General features: G+C 38.4%; 1 protein-coding gene across 3 annotated transcripts in view; it reads left to right on the top strand.

The window, feature by feature from the left end:
• The window catches only part of PFKFB4 (6-phosphofructo-2-kinase/fructose-2,6-biphosphatase 4), a 76,670-nt gene that overhangs the window by 33,900 nt on the left and 23,869 nt on the right, over nt 1-18,901 (top strand). Inside the window, exons 1-7 of one of the 3 annotated variants that reach the window (XM_063291863.1) lie at nt 3,010-3,239; nt 12,105-12,221; nt 13,448-13,544; nt 13,935-14,001; nt 15,600-15,674; nt 16,169-16,225; nt 16,966-17,087. In XM_063291863.1, coding sequence (XP_063147933.1) covers nt 3,137-3,239; nt 12,105-12,221; nt 13,448-13,544; nt 13,935-14,001; nt 15,600-15,674; nt 16,169-16,225; nt 16,966-17,087 — 638 coding nt within the window. In that variant the 5' untranslated portion in view covers nt 3,010-3,136. Of the gene's footprint in view, nt 1-3,009; nt 3,240-12,104; nt 12,222-13,447; nt 13,545-13,934; nt 14,002-15,599; nt 15,675-16,168; nt 16,226-16,965; nt 17,088-18,901 lie in introns of those variants that run through there. The other 2 variants (XM_063291865.1, XM_063291866.1) reach the window with 2 other exon arrangements.

Here is an 18,901-nt window from a genome sequence, read left to right on the forward strand (position 1 = left end):
CAGGGAGTTTCAGAAAAACATCTATTTCTGTTTTATTGACTATTCTAAAGCCTTTGACTGTGTGGACCATACCAAATTGTGGCAAGTTCTTAGTGGTATGGGGATACCAAGTCATCTTGTCTGCCTCCTGAAGAATCTGTATAACGACCAAGTAGCAACAGTAAGAACAGACCACGGAACAACGGACTGGTTTAAGATTGGGAAAGGAGTACGGCAGGGCTGTATACTCTCACCTTACCTATTCAACTTGTATGAAGAACACATCATGCGACAAGCTGGGCTTGAGGAATCCAAGGCTGGAGTTAAAATCTCTGGAAGAAACATTAACAATCTCAGATATGCAGATGATACCACTTTGATGGCTGAAAGCGAAGAGCAACTGAGGAGCCTTATGATGAAGGTGAAAGAAGAAAGTGCAAAAGCTGGCTTGCAGCTAAACCTCAAAAAAACCCAAGATTATGGCAACCAGCTTGATTGATAACTGGCAAATAGAGGGAGAAAATGTAGAAGCAGTGAAGGACTTTGTATTCCTAGGTGCAAAGATTACTGCAGATGCTGACTGCAGTCAGGAAATCAGAAGACACTTAATCCTTGGGAGAAGAGCAATGACAAATCTCGATAAAATAGTCAAGAGCAGAGACATCACACTGACAACAAAGGCCCACATAGTTAAAGCAATGGTGTTCCCCGTAGTAACATATGGCTGCGAGAGCTGGACCATAAGGAAGGCTGAGCGAAGGAAGATCGATGCTTTTGAACTGTGGTGTTGGAGGAAAATTCTGAGAGTGCCTTGGACTGCAAGAAGATCCAACCAGTCCATCCTCCAGGAAATAAAGCCAGACTGCTCACTTGAGGGAATGAGATTAAAGGCAAAACTGAAATACTTTGGCCACATAATGAGAAGAGAGGACACCCTGGAGAAGATGCTGATGCTAGGGAGAGTGGAAGGCAAAAGGAAGAGGGGCCGACCAAGGGCAAGATGGATGGATGATATTCTAGAGGTGACGGACTCGTCCCTGGGGGAGCTGGGGGTGTTGACGACCGACAGGAAGCTCTGGCGTGGGCTGGTCCATGAAGTCATGAAGAGTCGGAAGCGACTAAACGAATAAACAACAACAAATCCTGAAAATTACTTGCACGGGAACCTACCAGAGAATCCCAGGGCTGTAGGCTAGACTGGGATGTTTTAAAAAAACCCTAAAAGAAGGCAGTCCCAAACCATTTCCATGTTGCTGCTAATAAAAAATTACCAGGAGTTCAGTTCAACTTGAGGGATTCTTTACCGAGATGGTGGATGTGCAATCCTTCCTCATCTGAATCAGGATCAGAGCGAACACTCATGGGTTAAAACCCATCTATCCTGCATGGTAGTGTCTCAGTCTAGCTTGAGGCGAAAAATGAAAGATGTAGATAAATCTCCAAAATAGTTTTGCCATTGCTCAACTCTTTTCCTCCTTAAATACTTTGTATGTTTTGCCGGTCTGATTACATGCTGAGAAATTCTGTGAATTCTGTCTTGGTAGAGAAGGGACAAGGAGAGGAAAGAGTTGTGGAAAAAAGCCAAATAGGAAGAAAAATGGTCTTATCAGAGGTTGCTGAGATACATCAATATCACTGATTTCTCCTCTGCCAGTATAATCTATATTCTCAACATGGAAAGTGTAATTACTTAGTCTGTGTTACTGGTCTTTCTTCTCATGAAATATTGTTCCATAATTTCTGTGTCTCAGAAGGAAATCTTGGTATTTCTTTAAAATGTTCTTTCATGATGGAATCTGCTGCTTGGAGCATTGATAGAAAGGTGTAAAACTGAGTTTGCACAATGTACAAGATTATAATGTCATTGAATAATGTGTTGTTGCTGAGTATCAGGTGAAACCAACTAGTTTGTGGTTCTGTGTATTATGCAAATGTTGGCAAGTTGATTAATTCAGCAAACCATGGAACAGCTAACCATGGGTTGGTATGTTGTGCAAACAGTCCTAATCTAACACAACGTAAGAAACCAACATGAAAGTGTCTCTTGCAAGACTTAGCTTACAACCTTGGGATTTCCTGATCATCTCTCATCCAGTACTAATGAAGTCTGATCCTGCTTAGCTTTTTCAAGATCAAAATGATGCTGCTTCTTGCTGTGACTATGCACACTGTATTTTGAGGGAATGTGTTGGATTTGAAGTGGTTTAATAATGCCGGGAGGGGGAGTTGGTTTGCTGCTAGGGGAATGAAAGAACTCTGAGGATCTTTCAAATAAATTTCTAGGCTTCACTCAAAAACTACAGCTCCCAGAGTTCTTGGGCTAACAAGATGAATCTGTCCATGATTCATTTTGAATCGGAAATAAGCAACTGCATATTACACTGAATGCATCCAAAATCAATGGAAATCTTGTCTTGGAGAATGAAAAAGAAACTATTGGGATTTAACGAATTATGGCTGCATTCTTAACGCACCTAAAAGGTTGTTTTCCAGAACAGCCTATTTAGGGAAAAAATTTTTTTGTGGAATCATAAAGGCGGTTAAACCTTGGCCTTCGCGTTATGTAAAATATTTGTAAAATTTTTTAATCTAAAGGACACTTAAATGGGTTATAATTTAGGAAAGCGTATGACATATTCGTTAGCTTTTAAGATGAGAGATGACTGTTGATCTGCTCTTACCTGCACGTCAATTGGATCGAACACCTGGAGGCTTACTTCAGAGTAAATCCGCACAGGTTGCGGAACGCATCTTTGCTCCCATAACACAGAACCTCTATGTGAAGCACCTTGTTTTGCTACAGAATTAGCGGGGCAGACAAAGCCTTCGTCTCCCGCTCACGCCACTTTCGCAGTTCTCCTTTGTCTCCGCGAAGCGCGAAGGGGGTGGGGCCGAGCCTCTCCGCCTCGCGCCCGTTGCTCCCGAGTTAGCGGCGAGTCCGTCTGCCTCGAGCCCCGCAACCTGTTCTCCGCGCTGGCCTGAGGAGGTGGGGCGTTTCTGCAGACCCCGCCCCCGCGCTGGCCTTGTCAGCCCCTTCCCGTCGCCGAGGGAGACCGGGCACAAGCCGGCTGGCTGGCTGGGGCGCACCTTCCTGGACTTCGCGCTTTGCTGTCGTAGCAGACGGCACTGCCGCAGAGCTCAAGTTCCATATGCGAGAATGGCGTCGTCGCCAGCTCGAGAGCTCACGCAAAACCCCCTCCAGAAGATCTGGGTGCCCTACAGCAACGGGCTTCCTGCGAAACATAGCGCGCAACGCGGCGGTGAGTGAGTGGCGGCCACAGATTGAGCTAAGATGGAAGGGGCGGGTAGGGGAGCCAGGGCGCTGGAGTTGCAGCACTCCGGTGCGGATGTTAGGTGAAGAATGAGGAAGCAGGACTTGGAAGCAGAGGCCTTAGCGGTAATTTCCCCCCACCCCATGAAAGACATGCCAGTTTAGCGTTGGGTGGCTCTATTGATTGAGGGAGTTGCTTTCCTTCTTGCTGTCAAAGCCTATTGTAAGACAGATTTCCTTTAGCTCTTGAAAGGGGACAGCTCCAGAGGAATGAAGTGATGACCCCAGGTGCCCATTTTTGTTGGCCTAATGATTTTGCAGCACATGCAAGTAATGTGAATAGCTCAGGTATGGCAGGGAATGTGTGGCACCTTTAACATATTGTGCAGTACTGAGAGTTGCAAAAGCCAATTTGGAAAGAAGTACAGGTGGTTTCTCAGTACTCTTGACATCAGATCCATTGACTGGCATAATATTCATGAATTTCCATCTCTTTCCTTTTGTACTTAGCCGCTACTGCAGTAGATGCTAGTTTTCTCTCACGCATTGTTTCTTTCCAGTAAAATAATAATGATAATAAACCCATGGGGTTAATAAAATATATGTTGAAATGGCAATATTTTCATCTTTAGCAGCTGTTTTATAATATTAAAATTATCAGTATAACAGTTTAATTAGTGATGCATTGGCTAGTGCACATGGTATCTTGGATGAAAAATGGATTATTAATATTAAATAGTAGGGAGACCTTTACTTAATTGAATTTATGAAAGTTCAATTAAAGATTTCAGAAAATGTACAAAATGAGCTAGTGTGATCCCTGAGGAGCAGAACAACTTACTTGGCATTGTACTTAATACTGCTAACCTTTGCATATTAACCAGAATTGTAGGTCAGATAGAACTAAGTGGGATGCAGTTTTGAGTGTGCGTGCAATACGATAACATCGGTAAAGGTACTTCTAGAAAATATTGGGCAGAAGGGAGGGAGAAATAATGCCTCCTTGAACTTATGAGGGAAAAGGCATAAGTAGAGCAGAAAGAAATAAGAAAGTTGCAGGGAAGGCTGCTTGTTTGTCCAACTAGAGTGTGAGATTCATTCACTTAAAAACAGGAAAAGATGGAAAGCTGGGACAGTATGTAAAGATGTGACACTCATGGGATAGCCACAAAAAACACCTGCTTTGGGAAATAGGAGGTTGAATGTGTTTCAGACAAGTCTGTATCTTCCTGTCTTTTTACAAGGTGTGATTTGTGTTAGAGAGCAGAAATAAATCTTCTTTTTGATGACAGTGAAGTTGTGCACACCTACATAGAGATGATCAGGGGACCTTTGGTGGAACTGGACTGTGATCTCACAGAAGGGAAGCTGGCCTCTGGTGTGCTGTTCTCTGCCCATACAACAGGAGAATCTGGAAGAAATATATGTAGAGTTGAACAGGCACAGTGTCTCAGATAACAGCCTTAGCAGCTGAAATATGTATGCTTTAATTATGGTAGGGAATATATATAGGTGCTTAAAGCCAGCCTTTGAGTGCTGTGTAAAATGTAGTGTTGTCATTTGGATCTAAGCTGTCAATATGGGGTGGAACTGCTTGAATCAATACCTGCAAGCATATTTCAGTGTATTGTGAACTGAAAAAAAGATGTCACCTTGTTTCAGAAATAAAATTGGTTGCTTTGTGCAGAGTGATTCTACATGTGAATGGCTGTGCATGTAGCCTGCTAGGTTTTTTGAGTTCTTGGCTTGGTAGTTCTCTTCTTTACAAAATAATAAATCATGAGCAGCTCTCTGCTTTGAGTTTGGTGCTGCACCAGACACTGAATATTGAGACAAATCCTAAGAAAACTTGGTATTTTGTTCCCAGAATTCTTTACCAATAGTAAGATGCCTGTTTCGCCCCACGGTTACCTCATTCAGTGTATGAACAGTTGTGTGACATCCTAAGGTGAAGTATTGCGCATAAGTGTGTGTAGCCATGTGAATATGTAGCATTAAATTGCCCTCCACTTAAATAATGTTCTGTCATATCACAACAAGCATCTTTAGTTTAGCAATGCCTTTTCTCCAAAAATCTCAGATAGAAACTTGCCATATTCTTCTTTTATCCTTTTTTTTACTATATTAGTTCAGTGACTTCTTGTTCAGTGTACGACCCTTTGTTGGATGCATTGTTAAATTATGAGCAGTGCTGTGAAGTATCAAGCCACGTACTCCCACAGTTCCTTTTGATAACCCTAACCTCTCTGTAGTTGAGGAACCAAGTGTTTCTCTGATGGAGAAATTAGGGTATCATTAAGGTATCATTGGCTGGACTGTAGAACAGGGCAAAGGGATAAGTTAAATTTTGTCTCAATTAAAATTTCTGCCTTCAAGTATGATTCTAAATCAATATTATCTGGTACTTGGCTGTAACACTGAATGTTATTTGGACTTAAAATTAAACTATAGCTTCATGAGACAGGAACAAACTATAGTTTACCATTAGAGGAATAAACTAATGCAGAGTATTGAAGAGTAGATAGATGATTTTCTCATTTTTTGACAGACCACAACTTAGTATTATATTTGTACAGAGTATTTAACTGTGGTTGTTTAAAGGTTTATAATGCTTTATTTGAAGTTGGATTATTTTGAACAAATTATAATTAATACTAACTAGCTTTCTAGTTTGGGACAAAATTATGTGCTCCAAAACTTATTAGTCTCCTGTAAGATTAAAAAAAATAATCGGTAGTTGTTAAAATAGGGGAAATTAACTGAGTGCCAATAAAGTTAATGTAGTACTGCTATACTAGGACCATAATGCCAGTTGTAGTTAATATTCTAGTTACTGTGTTATGTATTACTAACTGTAATTTTTCTTCATTTTGGCCATACATATGTGCAATATTTTTCAAAATCTAAAGAAGAGGATAGCAGGGATGGATTACTGTTGTAAACCATTCACAATACAAGTAGCAACATGGGTGGATTGTCAGCCCAAGATTGTAAAAAGTGCTTACTGTCACACAGGCTGTATCCCTGTAATGAGAGATCTATAAGGACCCCAGATTATAACCTGAATTGCTTGGAGAGTTTTGAAGCCCCTCCCAAAACAAGTTGAACACCACTAATCAGGATAGACAAATTATCCAATCTTTTTTGAATTGAAGTTTTATTTATTTTATTTTATTTATTTACAGGACTCATATGGCTGCCTATCTCATACAATGACTGTAGGCGGCTCACAACAATCCATAAAACATAGTTTTATGTTTACCTTCCTCCCAGGCCCCAGACATCCTCACAGCTCAACCCCACTATCCTAGAGCAATGCTTGGGGGAAGAGCCAGGTCTTCACAGCCCTCCAGAAGGCTAAAAGGGTAAGGATCCCTCTGATCTCCAATGGGAGGCTGTTCCAAAGGACTGGGGCAGCCACCAAGAAGGCATGCCCCTGAGGTCCCATCAGATGGCAACATTTAAGGGAAGGGACCTGGAGCACACCCATCTTATCTAACCTGGTAGGACAGGCAGATACCCTCAGGGAGAGGCAGTCCTGCAAGTAACCTGGCCCTGTGCCATGTAGGGCTTTAAAGGTGATAACCAGCACTTTGAATCACACCTAGAAAGCAGCTCATGCAGAAGTGGTGAACTTTGAATTGCACCTGTACGCCAGTGCAGCTCAGTAACAGACATGCGTACATATAAATCTCATACGTAGCTGGCGCCTGGCTAAAATAACGTAAGAGCTAAAGAAAAACTTGGAATTTAATGAAATTGCTACATAGTAAGTTTAACTATAAACTTACTATATAGTTTATAGTAAGTATAGTACATTTATTCTATACATTGTAATTGAGTTTTTTTTTTTTAATTAAAACTTAGATGCTGCAGCATGCGTCTTTTCTTCAGTCCTAACATGCAGTCTGTACTTTGAACATATGAATTTTCTTCATTTAAAAACATTTTAATAAATGCTTATGGCCTACTAACCATCTTAAGATATACATTCAAAAGATACCTAAAAGAAAACCTACATATTTATTTAAAACAGAGGTACAGATTTTTATGAGAGACTGTTGGCACCGCAAATCTATGATTAAGTCCTGAATGGAAGGGTAAAAATCCAGGTCTTCATTCAGTGCCCCCAAAAACGCCTGTATTTTCAAAGGCTGGGGTGCCATGATAGAGAACATCCCCTCCCATGTCCCCATGCGGAATGCCTCTCAACCTTTGGGGCAAAGGAGATCCCATCTGCAGATCTTAATGTTGAGGAAGATGACTATTAGGAAAGGTGCTCCTTTGAATCTTAAACATTTAAACTGTTTAAAGGTTATTCTCAAAATGTTCAAGTCATTGCATAGGCAGGCAGTGTATTCCTTTAGGATCAGTATCATGAAGTCTGTAAAAGATGTGTGAGACAGCATTCTGCACCAGTCTCAAATGCCGAGTCATTCGAGAGGTAACCCATATAAAATAAAGTGCATTGCAGTAGTCAAGCCAGGAAGTTACCGAAGGATAGTGGCCAGGCTATCCCTGTCCAGGAAAAAAACACTGTCCACTGATATTTACAGTGAACATACTATAGAGAAACAATAATTACAGATACAAAAGTTATTGGAAACAGTTATTAGAAACGATCAAGGTATCAGAGCCAATAAAGCAGATCAGCTCCCATCTTAAAACAGATATAACCCGGGTTGCAGACAGCTTTCCACAGATCTAGGGAACTGCCTTCTGCTTTTCTGAGCCATTTTTTCTCTGTTCACTTTAGGAAGGGTTCCAAACCAGCGCACCTTCCCTTTTCTGCTCCATAGTCCTGTTATCTCTCTTTCTTAGCTCTCAAGACAAGACTTTGTTAATAGAAAAGGTGGGGCTGGGGGAAAATCCTTTCGGGCTGTAAGCATCGCTCCCCCCTCTTCTTGAGGCAAGGATTCTAAAACAATTAAACTTTGGTCTTTCTAGTCAGGAGGGAGCGGGTATAGATCATGCACTATCCGGCATCTTTGACTTGGAAGCAAAGATATTGATTCCCTGTCTATGGGAGATGTTGGTATTGGACATGTCTGTATGTCTGTGGGGATGGGGTGGGGTGTTAAGGCGGGAAGCCATGCCTATCTGATCTATGGGATGCAGATTTCAGAGTGAACAGGGGCTTATCAAAATGTGCATAAAATAAATTTTGTAAACATTTCTCTAAAAGATAATTCCTTTGTTGTTATACATTGAATATTAATACGTCTCAGTAACATGGCACTATCATAACTTAGAAAGAGTATGATGATAAGAGGAACCACTCACTGAGGTGAGGCACAAAGTCTACATATGATATAAAGATCACAAATTTGGAAAAGCCGTGTCCCTGTTTATTTTAAGCGCATGGTCAACGTGCAAAACATAAGAACAAAAAAGCCCTGCTGGATTAGGATGTAGGCCCATCTGGCCTCTCATTCTTTGTTGCCCACTGGCCAACTGGATGTATTTGAGGTGCTCACAAGCCTGGGCAGAGAGTGATAACCACTGTAGCTTCCCAGCAGCCAATATGTAAGGCATGCTGCCCGTGATGCATGAGGTAGTAAAAACAGCAACAAAGTCATCAATCAGACATTGATGGGTTCATGTTCTGTAAACCTGTCCAATCTCTTTTTAAAGCTGCCAGAATTGGCTGTATTGCCACAACTACAGGGACCAATTCCACAATTTCCTTTGGCCACATGGGACTCTCACTTTACGTAGTTTCAGTGGATGACCTCAAGTTCTAATATTGTGCGAGAGAAAATAAAACAGTAAATTTCATGCATGATTTTATAAATATCATATATCTACCTTCTGTTTCAAGTTACAGGGCCCTAATTGCTGTAATCTTGTATCATAGGAGAGTTGCTCCAGACTGCTAATAATTTGAGTTCTGCCTTTTTTTGCACCTCTTCTTGTTCTAAAATATTCATGTACAGTTGTAGTTATGGTTTTCTGAGCATGGTAAACAATACAGTACTCCTAAGATTTGTACCAGGACATTATTATTTTTATTTATTATTTATTTATTAAATTTTGTCGCCTCCCGTCTCTGGCCGGTTTACAACCAGGATTATATCAGCAGTTCTATTTTCAGTTTCCTTCGTAATTCCAGGCATGGAATTTGCCTTTTTTTACAGCAGCTACAGTGGCCTTAACATTTTCATTGACTGTCTACCTGATGCCAAGATCCTGTTGATATGTAAATGGAGTTTGGATTCTCTCTATATGTTCTACACTGAACAGCATTTTGAAGTGCATTTACACCGCATGAAGAACTCTTCACAACTCTTTTTTGCTTTTATCAACCTGAACTCTTTGGTATCATCAGCAAACATAGCTACTTCACTACATAGCCCTAACTCCAGTTTATTTATGTACAGACCAAAAAAAAAAACAAACTGGTCCAAACGCCAATCCCTAATTCACCCTACTTGTCGCATCTTGTGAATATGAGAATAAATTCAGACATTTATTTCTCCTTCCTATTTTTCTTTATTTAACCATCAGTCAATCCATGACAGCATCTGTCCTGTTTTATCATGCTTTTCTCAGGATCCTTGTAGCCATCATTCTTTATAAATTAGAAGAATGGTGGAGTCAGTGAACGCATAGTAGTTTTCAAAAACAAGTGATTTGCCACATGTATTAACTCATGTTTTTGCAGCCTAGAAAGTTTGCTTCACAATTCTTTGATGCAGTTGACAGCTTGTTATAACTTGTCTTGAATTTGTGTTATAATTTGTATGCCTTTTACGTTTAGCCTATTTTTCCTGTCATCCCTTTATATGTGTGTATATATCTGTATCTGTATCTATATATCTCAAAACAAGTGCCTTTATCAGTGCCTTTCTTGCAATTCCCCTTACTACTTTTGGTGTGTTTCTCAACATATGTTTCTATTGCTGTATAGAAATTACTCAAAAGACAGTGTTGCCTAATGATTTACACCCTTTCTTAACTAAGGGGTTAAATAGGGCTGTGATGCAAAAATCTAGAAAATTACTAAATATTAGAAAAGAGATGCAGAAAACTTCTTGCTGACATCTAATGGCCATCCAGATTTTTAGTCTTAGGTTGACACCATTGAAAGAAAGAAGGGCACAAAATTTGCTTGGTTGTTTTACATTACATTATTAGTGGAAAGGGTTAATTCCTTCTGCTATTGGACTAGGTTCAGTCATTGGAATCAGAAGTGATTTTCTCAAAATCTGCTTCAGAGAATTGGTGGACCATTTGGAGTGGATATGAAGAGAAGGGAGCAGAGGGCAGTCCTACTGCATAAGATTTTCGTAGTGAAAGTAGGCAACGTTTTAAATGCAACTGTGTAAGAACAGTGCGGATCAGACAGTGGCTGAGCCCACTGGCTTGCTGAAGTTCATAACAACAGGCAAAAACTGAATTGGAAAACATTGGCTTTATAAGCCCAGTCTTTGGAGCATCTCAGTTTCTGTTCTCAAGTTTGTTTGTACTTCTTTGCTGGACTCAGTGCCTTTAATTGTCACCATTGGTTAGAATAGCCTATGGACAGGGGGAATGAAAGGGACAGAATGGAAAAATGGAAGGTGGAGACCTCTACCATGACTTAGCAACAGTGTATTAATGGCATTGCCATATATGTAACTTACGTTTTCTTTTTTAAAACGCGTATGTGAAACAGATTCACCTCCTCCATTAAAGCACTAGACTTAGATGGTCTATCTTTAATTAAGTTGTGGCACCTATACCGCATTTTTCAGAAAAGCATTCAAATATGTAAACACTATAAAAATAAAGTTGAAAATGCGTAGTAATATTTTTGTACAGTATGAATGGGCAACTTGTGATCATGAGATTACATTCAGCCCCTGGCCTAATTTGCAGTTCTCTGTAACTAGCAATTCAGACTCTACTAAAAGGTAGCTATGTGTTCCCTTATATGGCAATGTCATTGAAAACCAAAATGTTGTAGGGCTAATATTCATCTCCTTTACAAAGCAATGGTAACAATTACTAAGGTCATGGACATGGAATATTGATCATATAAACATTTTTTGTTTATTTATTTATTTAAAAGATTTATATGGCCGCCCATCTTAAGCAACTCTCAAATGATTTTTACTTCTATCTTAAATATAACTCTATTGTCTCTGCACTAGCATAATTCTCTTTGACTATACTGGGTGCCTGTAATTGTTGGTGTGAGTACTATGAGATGGTGTTTATCTAATAAGTCCTATCTTTTTTAAGGTTAACAACAATTTTAAAATTGTAAATAAAATGGCCAACATTTTGTGAGATTTCTGGGTCCTTGCATGAGAACTTGTGTATTTTGGGCCATTTCAACATAATTGTTTGGATTTATGACGCAACACAATCTTGACATAGCACAAAGCTGAACTGCGGTTCCTGCCACATAAAAAAAGTTGCTCATTACTGGTTTATATTTTGAGCAAACCAAGGCATCATCTTCCAAAGATGCTTTTTCAGATGCAAAGAGTAATTGGTGGGGATAAATAATATTTGATAGGAAACAAATTGCATACCACCACTGGCTTGAGAAACTGAAAGGATGATTTGGGAGGATGCTGTACTTCAGGAATAGATGAGACATGTGAAGGTGTTTCTGAAGTTGACTTCAGAATAAGTATGTGGAATTCATAGCAAGTGTTTACGGATCTAGTGGGTTTTGGGGAACTTTTAATAAAAACAGGACACTGTTTTGAATGCTTTATCAAGATGACAAGGCTCTCACTGGGAGTGCTATTATTCCCATATCCTGTCTAAAAAAGATGCAGCTATTTCCTGATTTAGTCTTCAGATCTATGACTGGTACTCTTGTTTATCATGAATACTAACTGTACCATTTTTTTAATAGTATGCATGACCAACTGTCCTACTCTGATTGTAATGGTTGGCCTCCCAGCAAGAGGGAAAACTTACATATCAAAAAAATTGACACGCTACTTAAACTGGATTGGAGTGCCTACAAAAGGTGAGTACTGTCACAACAGAAGTTTAACCAAATTTAGACAGGAATGGTTCCCATACATACAATATATCACTCAGCATGGCAAATATAAACACAGTTTGGCTTCCAAGTGGGCCTAAGTGTTTATAAACATCGTAAATTAGCAGAAGCATGAAAAGGGGGAAATTAGAAACCAAATAGCCATTTTTTTTCTTCCCTTGTTTTTAGATGTTGTTGCCCATTTTGCTTTGTCTATTTTCTTTTTTTCCTTGAACATGCACAAACAATAAGTAACAATACAGTGGAGACCCTAATATTAAGTAATCAGCTTAAGCAGAAACTTTTGTTTTTAATCTGTTCAGTTGTGTCTGATTCTCTGAGACTGCCTGGACAAGTCCCTGCAATTTTCTTGGCTAGATTTTTCAGAAGTGGTTTGCCACTGCCTCCTTCCTAGGGCTGAGAGAAAGTGACTGGCCCAAGGTCCCCCAGCTGGCCTTGTGCCTAAGGCGGGACATACTTTGGTGTAATTTGAAGCTGCTTCTTAAAATTATATTCAGCTTTGTATGTAGTAGTTAAATAATCTTACGCTTATTAAATCGGTATTTTAAATCATAGTTAATACTGATATAGTATCTTTTCTTTCTATCTTTAATGATCTAAGTTATCTAAACATTAGAGTGTTAATAATCTCTAGTCAACACTGGATTGAAATAATATAATACACTAAATATGTCACATAACAATATAATAAAGAAAAAAGGTTAGTACTGTAACAGAGTAAGATTTTTATTATTGTTTTATTTAAAAATATCATTAGTGTATACTATGCTTTACCAATTTTAAAAAAGTTGGTCATTGTACTGGACTGCTTTCCATTTAAATTTTTGAATGGAGTAAGGAAAGGAAAATGGAAGCAAATAGAAAAGGAAGCTAAGACTGTTTGTTTACAGCTCTGTGTAGCCAGGCCTAATTACCGATTTAAGTTATGGTAAGACATCGTAAGAGACAGCTAAAAGCTTCATGGAAAAATTGGTTCTGAGGAGAAACTGGAAAAGTAAGGCAATATCCTACAGAGCTTTCTATAACAATGGTTGTAAAGTTATCTGGTTTTGAGATTATGATATATAATGAATTTTCTGGAGGGAAATAATGCTCAGCACAGCTTACACCTTAGTGGCAGAGATAAGGCTACACCTGGAAGTATAGGAGAAAATAAAAACTCAATTTTTCTCCTTGACTTTTCCGCACAGAATTTAATGTTGGTCAGTACCGTCGAGATTTGGTAAAAACATACAAGTCCTTTGAATTCTTCTTGCCAGACAATAAAGAAGGCCTGAAAATCCGAAAGTAAGTTTGTCATGTGCCTCTTTCTGTTTGCATCTTGCTGCTGCTTTGATCTAAAGGAACGTTGATGTTATGGAATTAGACAGCTGATGCCGATGATTGTTTCTGTCAAGGCTGAGAAAGTAGGATAGCTGTCTCAAGAGATGCATGGCTCATTCTTAGACCTTTCTTACAGTAATCATTGTTTTAGTTTTGCCATACTGGCCATAATGGAAGACTCATAACTTGCTCCAGCATTTCTGAAGCATGCATTGTCAGTACTTATGTATGTGAGATTGAGTCCTGTTTTGTATACGGTCTTTTAAAATGCTAGAAACAAAGAACTGCCCTGTGTATACGTAATTGTGAACTCTTGTCAGGGATGTAATCGGGGTGTTGTCTCTTCTTTTTAAGACAGTGTGCCTTAGCAGCACTAAATGATGTTCGGCGATATCTTTGTGAAGAAAATGGGCATGTGGCAGTAAGTGTTCTTTGGTGCATTGTTAAACAAATGAGTACTAGAACAGTTTCCCCTAGCCTTTAGAGGTGGTGGATATCAAATCCCATAAGCTGCTACATAAATAATGTGAGGTTGGAGGTTATATCCAGTCTGGGCTCTAAACACCCAGTTTGATAGTTGGTTCTGTTCACTTGCTTTTTAGAGGCTTTATTATAAAAGGAAATCACAGCATAAGCTATGTAGTACTAACCTTCTGCTAACTTCAGTGGATAATGGTCATATCTGTATTTGCTGACATCAATTTTTGTAATGAAGTAATAATTTTAAATTGTGTGTATTGCTAAATGCTTTGTAAGCTGTATTTGGAAAATGAATACTTTAGAAGAAAATGGCCCTGTGAAATAGCTTGAACGATATACATTAGTTATTTCTAATGTGTTTCTTACCAAGCTGGGTGGTGCGAAATCGAATAAATAAACAGACAAGGAACTATAGGCATGGATTAGTATGATATGTTTAGGAATTATAGTTGAAAGAAAGGTGAATTAAATAAATAGTTGGATAGGCCACTATTAATACATTCTGCTTTTGAAAATCTCTGTGTTGTTTTCAAAGGTTTTGTTCAAATGACAATAGAGTACATTTTTAACAAATTTCAAAAATTTATATTATTCTCTTCATTGCCTTCTCCTCCTAAAATCTCCTAGTATTGGAGGCATGCTTTGTGGTGGTTATGTACAGTAGATGAAGTGTGATTACTTTAAAATCAGAAAGACAGAATAACCAACCAGTTATCCATGATACTTGGTCAGATAAATGATTTCTTTTATGTCGATGAGCTTTTTGATACTTGCTATTTTTTAACCTTAAAGTTCCCTTTAGTTTGTAAATGTTTGTTGGTTGGGTCTTTATATAGAACTTCTAGAAAGTATGATACCCTGTTTCTCTTTTGTGGTGTTATACAAGGATGAGGATGAAGAAGCCTGCAGAAATATATGGGAAGGGCATGACGTCAAATAAGCAGAATGCCCTACATATTTTATTTGTAGTCTTTGTGCATGATCTTCAAAGTTATTTTGAGATGAGGCATTTCATGAAGCTTGATAGCATACCGTATGAGTTAACAATTCTGGATAATCTTTATTCTTCTGTATTTGTATCTTATACTGTAAGACACTCATATTAAAATTTTGTTATGTAGAATAGTAATATAGTTATATATTACTAGGATGTAGTGATGTTGAGTAGATTCATTCTGTCATTTTATTCATGATAACACTTCAGAATATTTGTGGCAGCCATTCATGTTTGGGAGTGCCCTCTGTTAATGGGAATTAACATCTAGTAAATACACATTTAATTGCACTATTTGTTCTCCTTGCCATTAGTATGCCATGCATACATATGGAAGAGAACAGAGGATAACCTTAGTTATTTGATATATGTACCTATATACTGTGCAAAGCCATACAGTACTTCCTAAAAAAAACTATGACAAAGCTGTTCCATTTGATTAACGATACATTGATTACATGAAATATTGATCACATGAAATATTACCAAGAGTTGTTTATATTTTTCCTCTGATACACCATTGATTCCTGTATTGTCTCCTCCAGGTTTTTGATGCTACAAATACTACAAGGGAACGTAGAGACACCATATATAAGTTTGGTGAAGAAAATGGATTTAAGGTCAGTTGAGTAAAGATGCTAAAATTATTTAGTGCTGAGATGTGTGAATGTTTTGTTCCCAATACTTGACTGTCTGCAAAGACATTGACTACAGGTGGAAAGTATTGGCAGTAAGTATTTTTGTGAAAAAGACTGTTTTCCAGTAAATTATGCTCATGGTAGCTTATTCTGCAAGTTTAATTATATAGTGATGAAAAAGTAAGTTTGCAGCCAGTATTTGCATTTACGACCTTTGCAGGTCTGTAAAACGAAAGCTGAAGTAAGATCATAAGCACAGTTGCAGATTCATTTAGTGACCACTTCGCTTAATGACTGAGTTGCTGGCCCCAATTGTGGTTGCTAAGCGAGGACTACCTATAGTGACATATGGTTTATTATGCAGCACTGTGTTCTGCTTTTGAGTGTGTCAGTTGAAGTCTGCTTTGCAATTTTTAAGAAAATGAAAAGTAATGCGTAAGGGTCCACCATCAATGTTCTTCCTGTTTGGCTTACAGACCTTTTTTGTGGAGTCAGTATGTGTTGACCCTGAGGTTATTGCTGCAAATATTGTGGTGAGTGGTGAGCTTCCGTTTGTTTTGAAATGTTTGTGCTCGCGGTTCACTTCCTAGAACCATTGAATGTGGTTTAGCTGCTTCACTCCCTCCCACACTCAAGTACCTGGGTAAAAAAATTAAAATTCTGTTTAATGTTCTGTATGCACATACATACATGCATACAGACAACGTATTTCACTTCTGCGTTGATCTCCCATTAAGTTTTTTAAAAAGTGCAGATCACATCAAGAACATTTAGCCTAGTACCATCTGCACGGACTGGCAGAGCTTTCCAGGCTTGCTTTCCGAGCATTGGATTCACTGGGGATTGAACTTGGGAAACTTGCTTGTACAATATATACTTCTGACCCTTTTCAGAAAAGGCAGAAGACAAACTAACCATATAATTGCAGAACAGGCCTAGGGGAAGTATGTGAATGTTATTTCTCAATCACTGAGCCATTGAAATGAAAGGAATTGAAACCAAACAACATGTTCCATCTTATGGTAACAGTTCACTAGCCACATCATCTTTTCTACTGATATTTAATTTGTACATTTTATTTAAAACATTGAAGTATAATTTAGGTCTCTCTTTAAATTTAGGTCTGTAACAGAATGATTTCAGCTCATGTCAATATCAGTGTTTTTCTATTTAAAAACACCGAATATAGCAAAGCATCACATCGCTCACTGGCTTCTTTTATAATAGAAGATTATAAAATTTTCTGAGTTTTGTTTGCTCTGTTGTTTCTTAGCAAGTGAAATTAGGCAGTCCTGATTACGTTGACTGTGGTAGTGATGAAGCTGCAGAAGACTTCATGAAAAGAATTGAGTGTTACAAGAATTCATATGAGACTTTAGATGAAAATCTAGACAAGTAAGTGACCATTTGAATTTTAATTAAAAAAATAATATGGTACTTTAAAGATTAATCCATTAATTATAACATAAGCTTTAGGGGATCACATCCACTCAGATGGATGATATAAATTAATGTGACAGAGAAGGTATAAATACTTATAATTAGAAAGGAGAATAAAAAAAATGGGATGGTGATAAGAATGGGAAGAAATGCTTTTAGGATTTGAAGAAGCAGAGGCAAAATAGTTAGATAGAGCAGGTCATAAATGAACTAGAGGGATGTGTCCTTGTCAGTCCTATGCAGAACAATAAACAAAGAAACATGTGGCCCCTCTGTCGCAAAAAGATTTGTACTCCTGACAAATTTTATTACTTAGTTGTTGATGTTTATGCCTTGGTTGTGATCTGGAATGAAGAAAATTGGAAGTGAAAAAGGTCAAAGAAAAAGTGAAATTGCATGGTTGCGTAGGAAATGACCAAATGTGGAACAGTCATAGCATTTAACATGGGCATTTTTGACATTAATAACTGTAATTTGCAAATAACTCTTGGTCCATATTCAGTTCATGAGAAATGGTATTAAGGTTTCTGGTTCAGTCTGCTTTGTTCTTTTTGTCAAATATGACCACCTTGAGGTCAAAGATAGAATATCCTGGGGAATTTGTGTATTTATTTATTTTAAAAGACATATATGGCCACACAGTTTAAGAAACACAGCTCTGGATGACTCACAACAGCAATAAAACCCAAACACATTAAAAACGATTTAAAAAAAGCAAAAACCTGGTGCTTCAGCCATCCCCTTTCAATGTATCCAACAAAACCATCCCTAGGTTCCCATCTCTCCCTGTCCCAGTGCTTCCAAAGGCTAAGAGGGTGGGGGCGTGCTGGATACCAGGGGAATGGGGGTTCCACAGGGCAGAAGCTGCTACCGAAAAGACATGCTTCCTAAGCCCTACTAGACGGCAACATGTTCTGTTACAAATTTCAGAACATTACTATTTCTGTGTCATCTGTATGGATATTTACCTTTTTAAATGTAAAGTGTAGTAAACGCTGCTGACTGATGTTAGGAAAGAACTGAAGATGAGCGAATATATACTCCCATGACATTGTGGATGATATTATTGGCTCTTGTGTATCTTCAAAATAACTTTTTATAAAACTGTGGCCATTTTTTCACTGGATATAAAGGCCTGTTAACATTTAGCTATTTCATATTGTTTGAGTGAACTCCCTTACTTGTATATAAAATCCTAGACGTCATAAACTTATCTCACGGCTTTCTAAAGGCTTGTTTGCATATTGTAATAGCCGTAAAAAGATTAACCAGTAAAAATACTCTCCTAGAGCCCTGTTCCATTGCTTGCCATAGTGTCTGGTTTGTGGTGGTAGAATTAGTGTTTCTGTCCTGTCTTACAATAAACTGATCTTTTATTTATTTTATGACATGTCTTTCTATTCTGGCAAGTGCTTAAACTGCCTAACACAATTGTTAAATTGTAACCACACAATTAAAAAAACCCATAAAAACTTAATACAGATTCAAAGTAGCAACAAAACTCAGGATTTGTTTTCAGCATTGAGAAGCACTCAGTTGTGGGCATTTCCCTACGCAGAGTTGAAGGGGTAGAGCCCAGGGACAGATTCACCATGACACTGAGAATTAAGCTCTTGCCACTGTGTCAGGAGGTTTGCAAATAATGTCACGCAGTTTATTAGGACGTTTTCCCACATACTCCTAAGTTATTTTACGATAATGGCCAGTAGGGGAGATTAAATGAAAACCGGGTTCATTTGCAGAAGTGTTTTTATCTGTCTGACCATAGA

The sequence above is a fragment of the Candoia aspera genome, chromosome 2, assembly GCF_035149785.1.
Source record: "Candoia aspera isolate rCanAsp1 chromosome 2, rCanAsp1.hap2, whole genome shotgun sequence".
NCBI classification, from domain to species: domain Eukaryota; kingdom Metazoa; phylum Chordata; class Lepidosauria; order Squamata; family Boidae; genus Candoia; species Candoia aspera.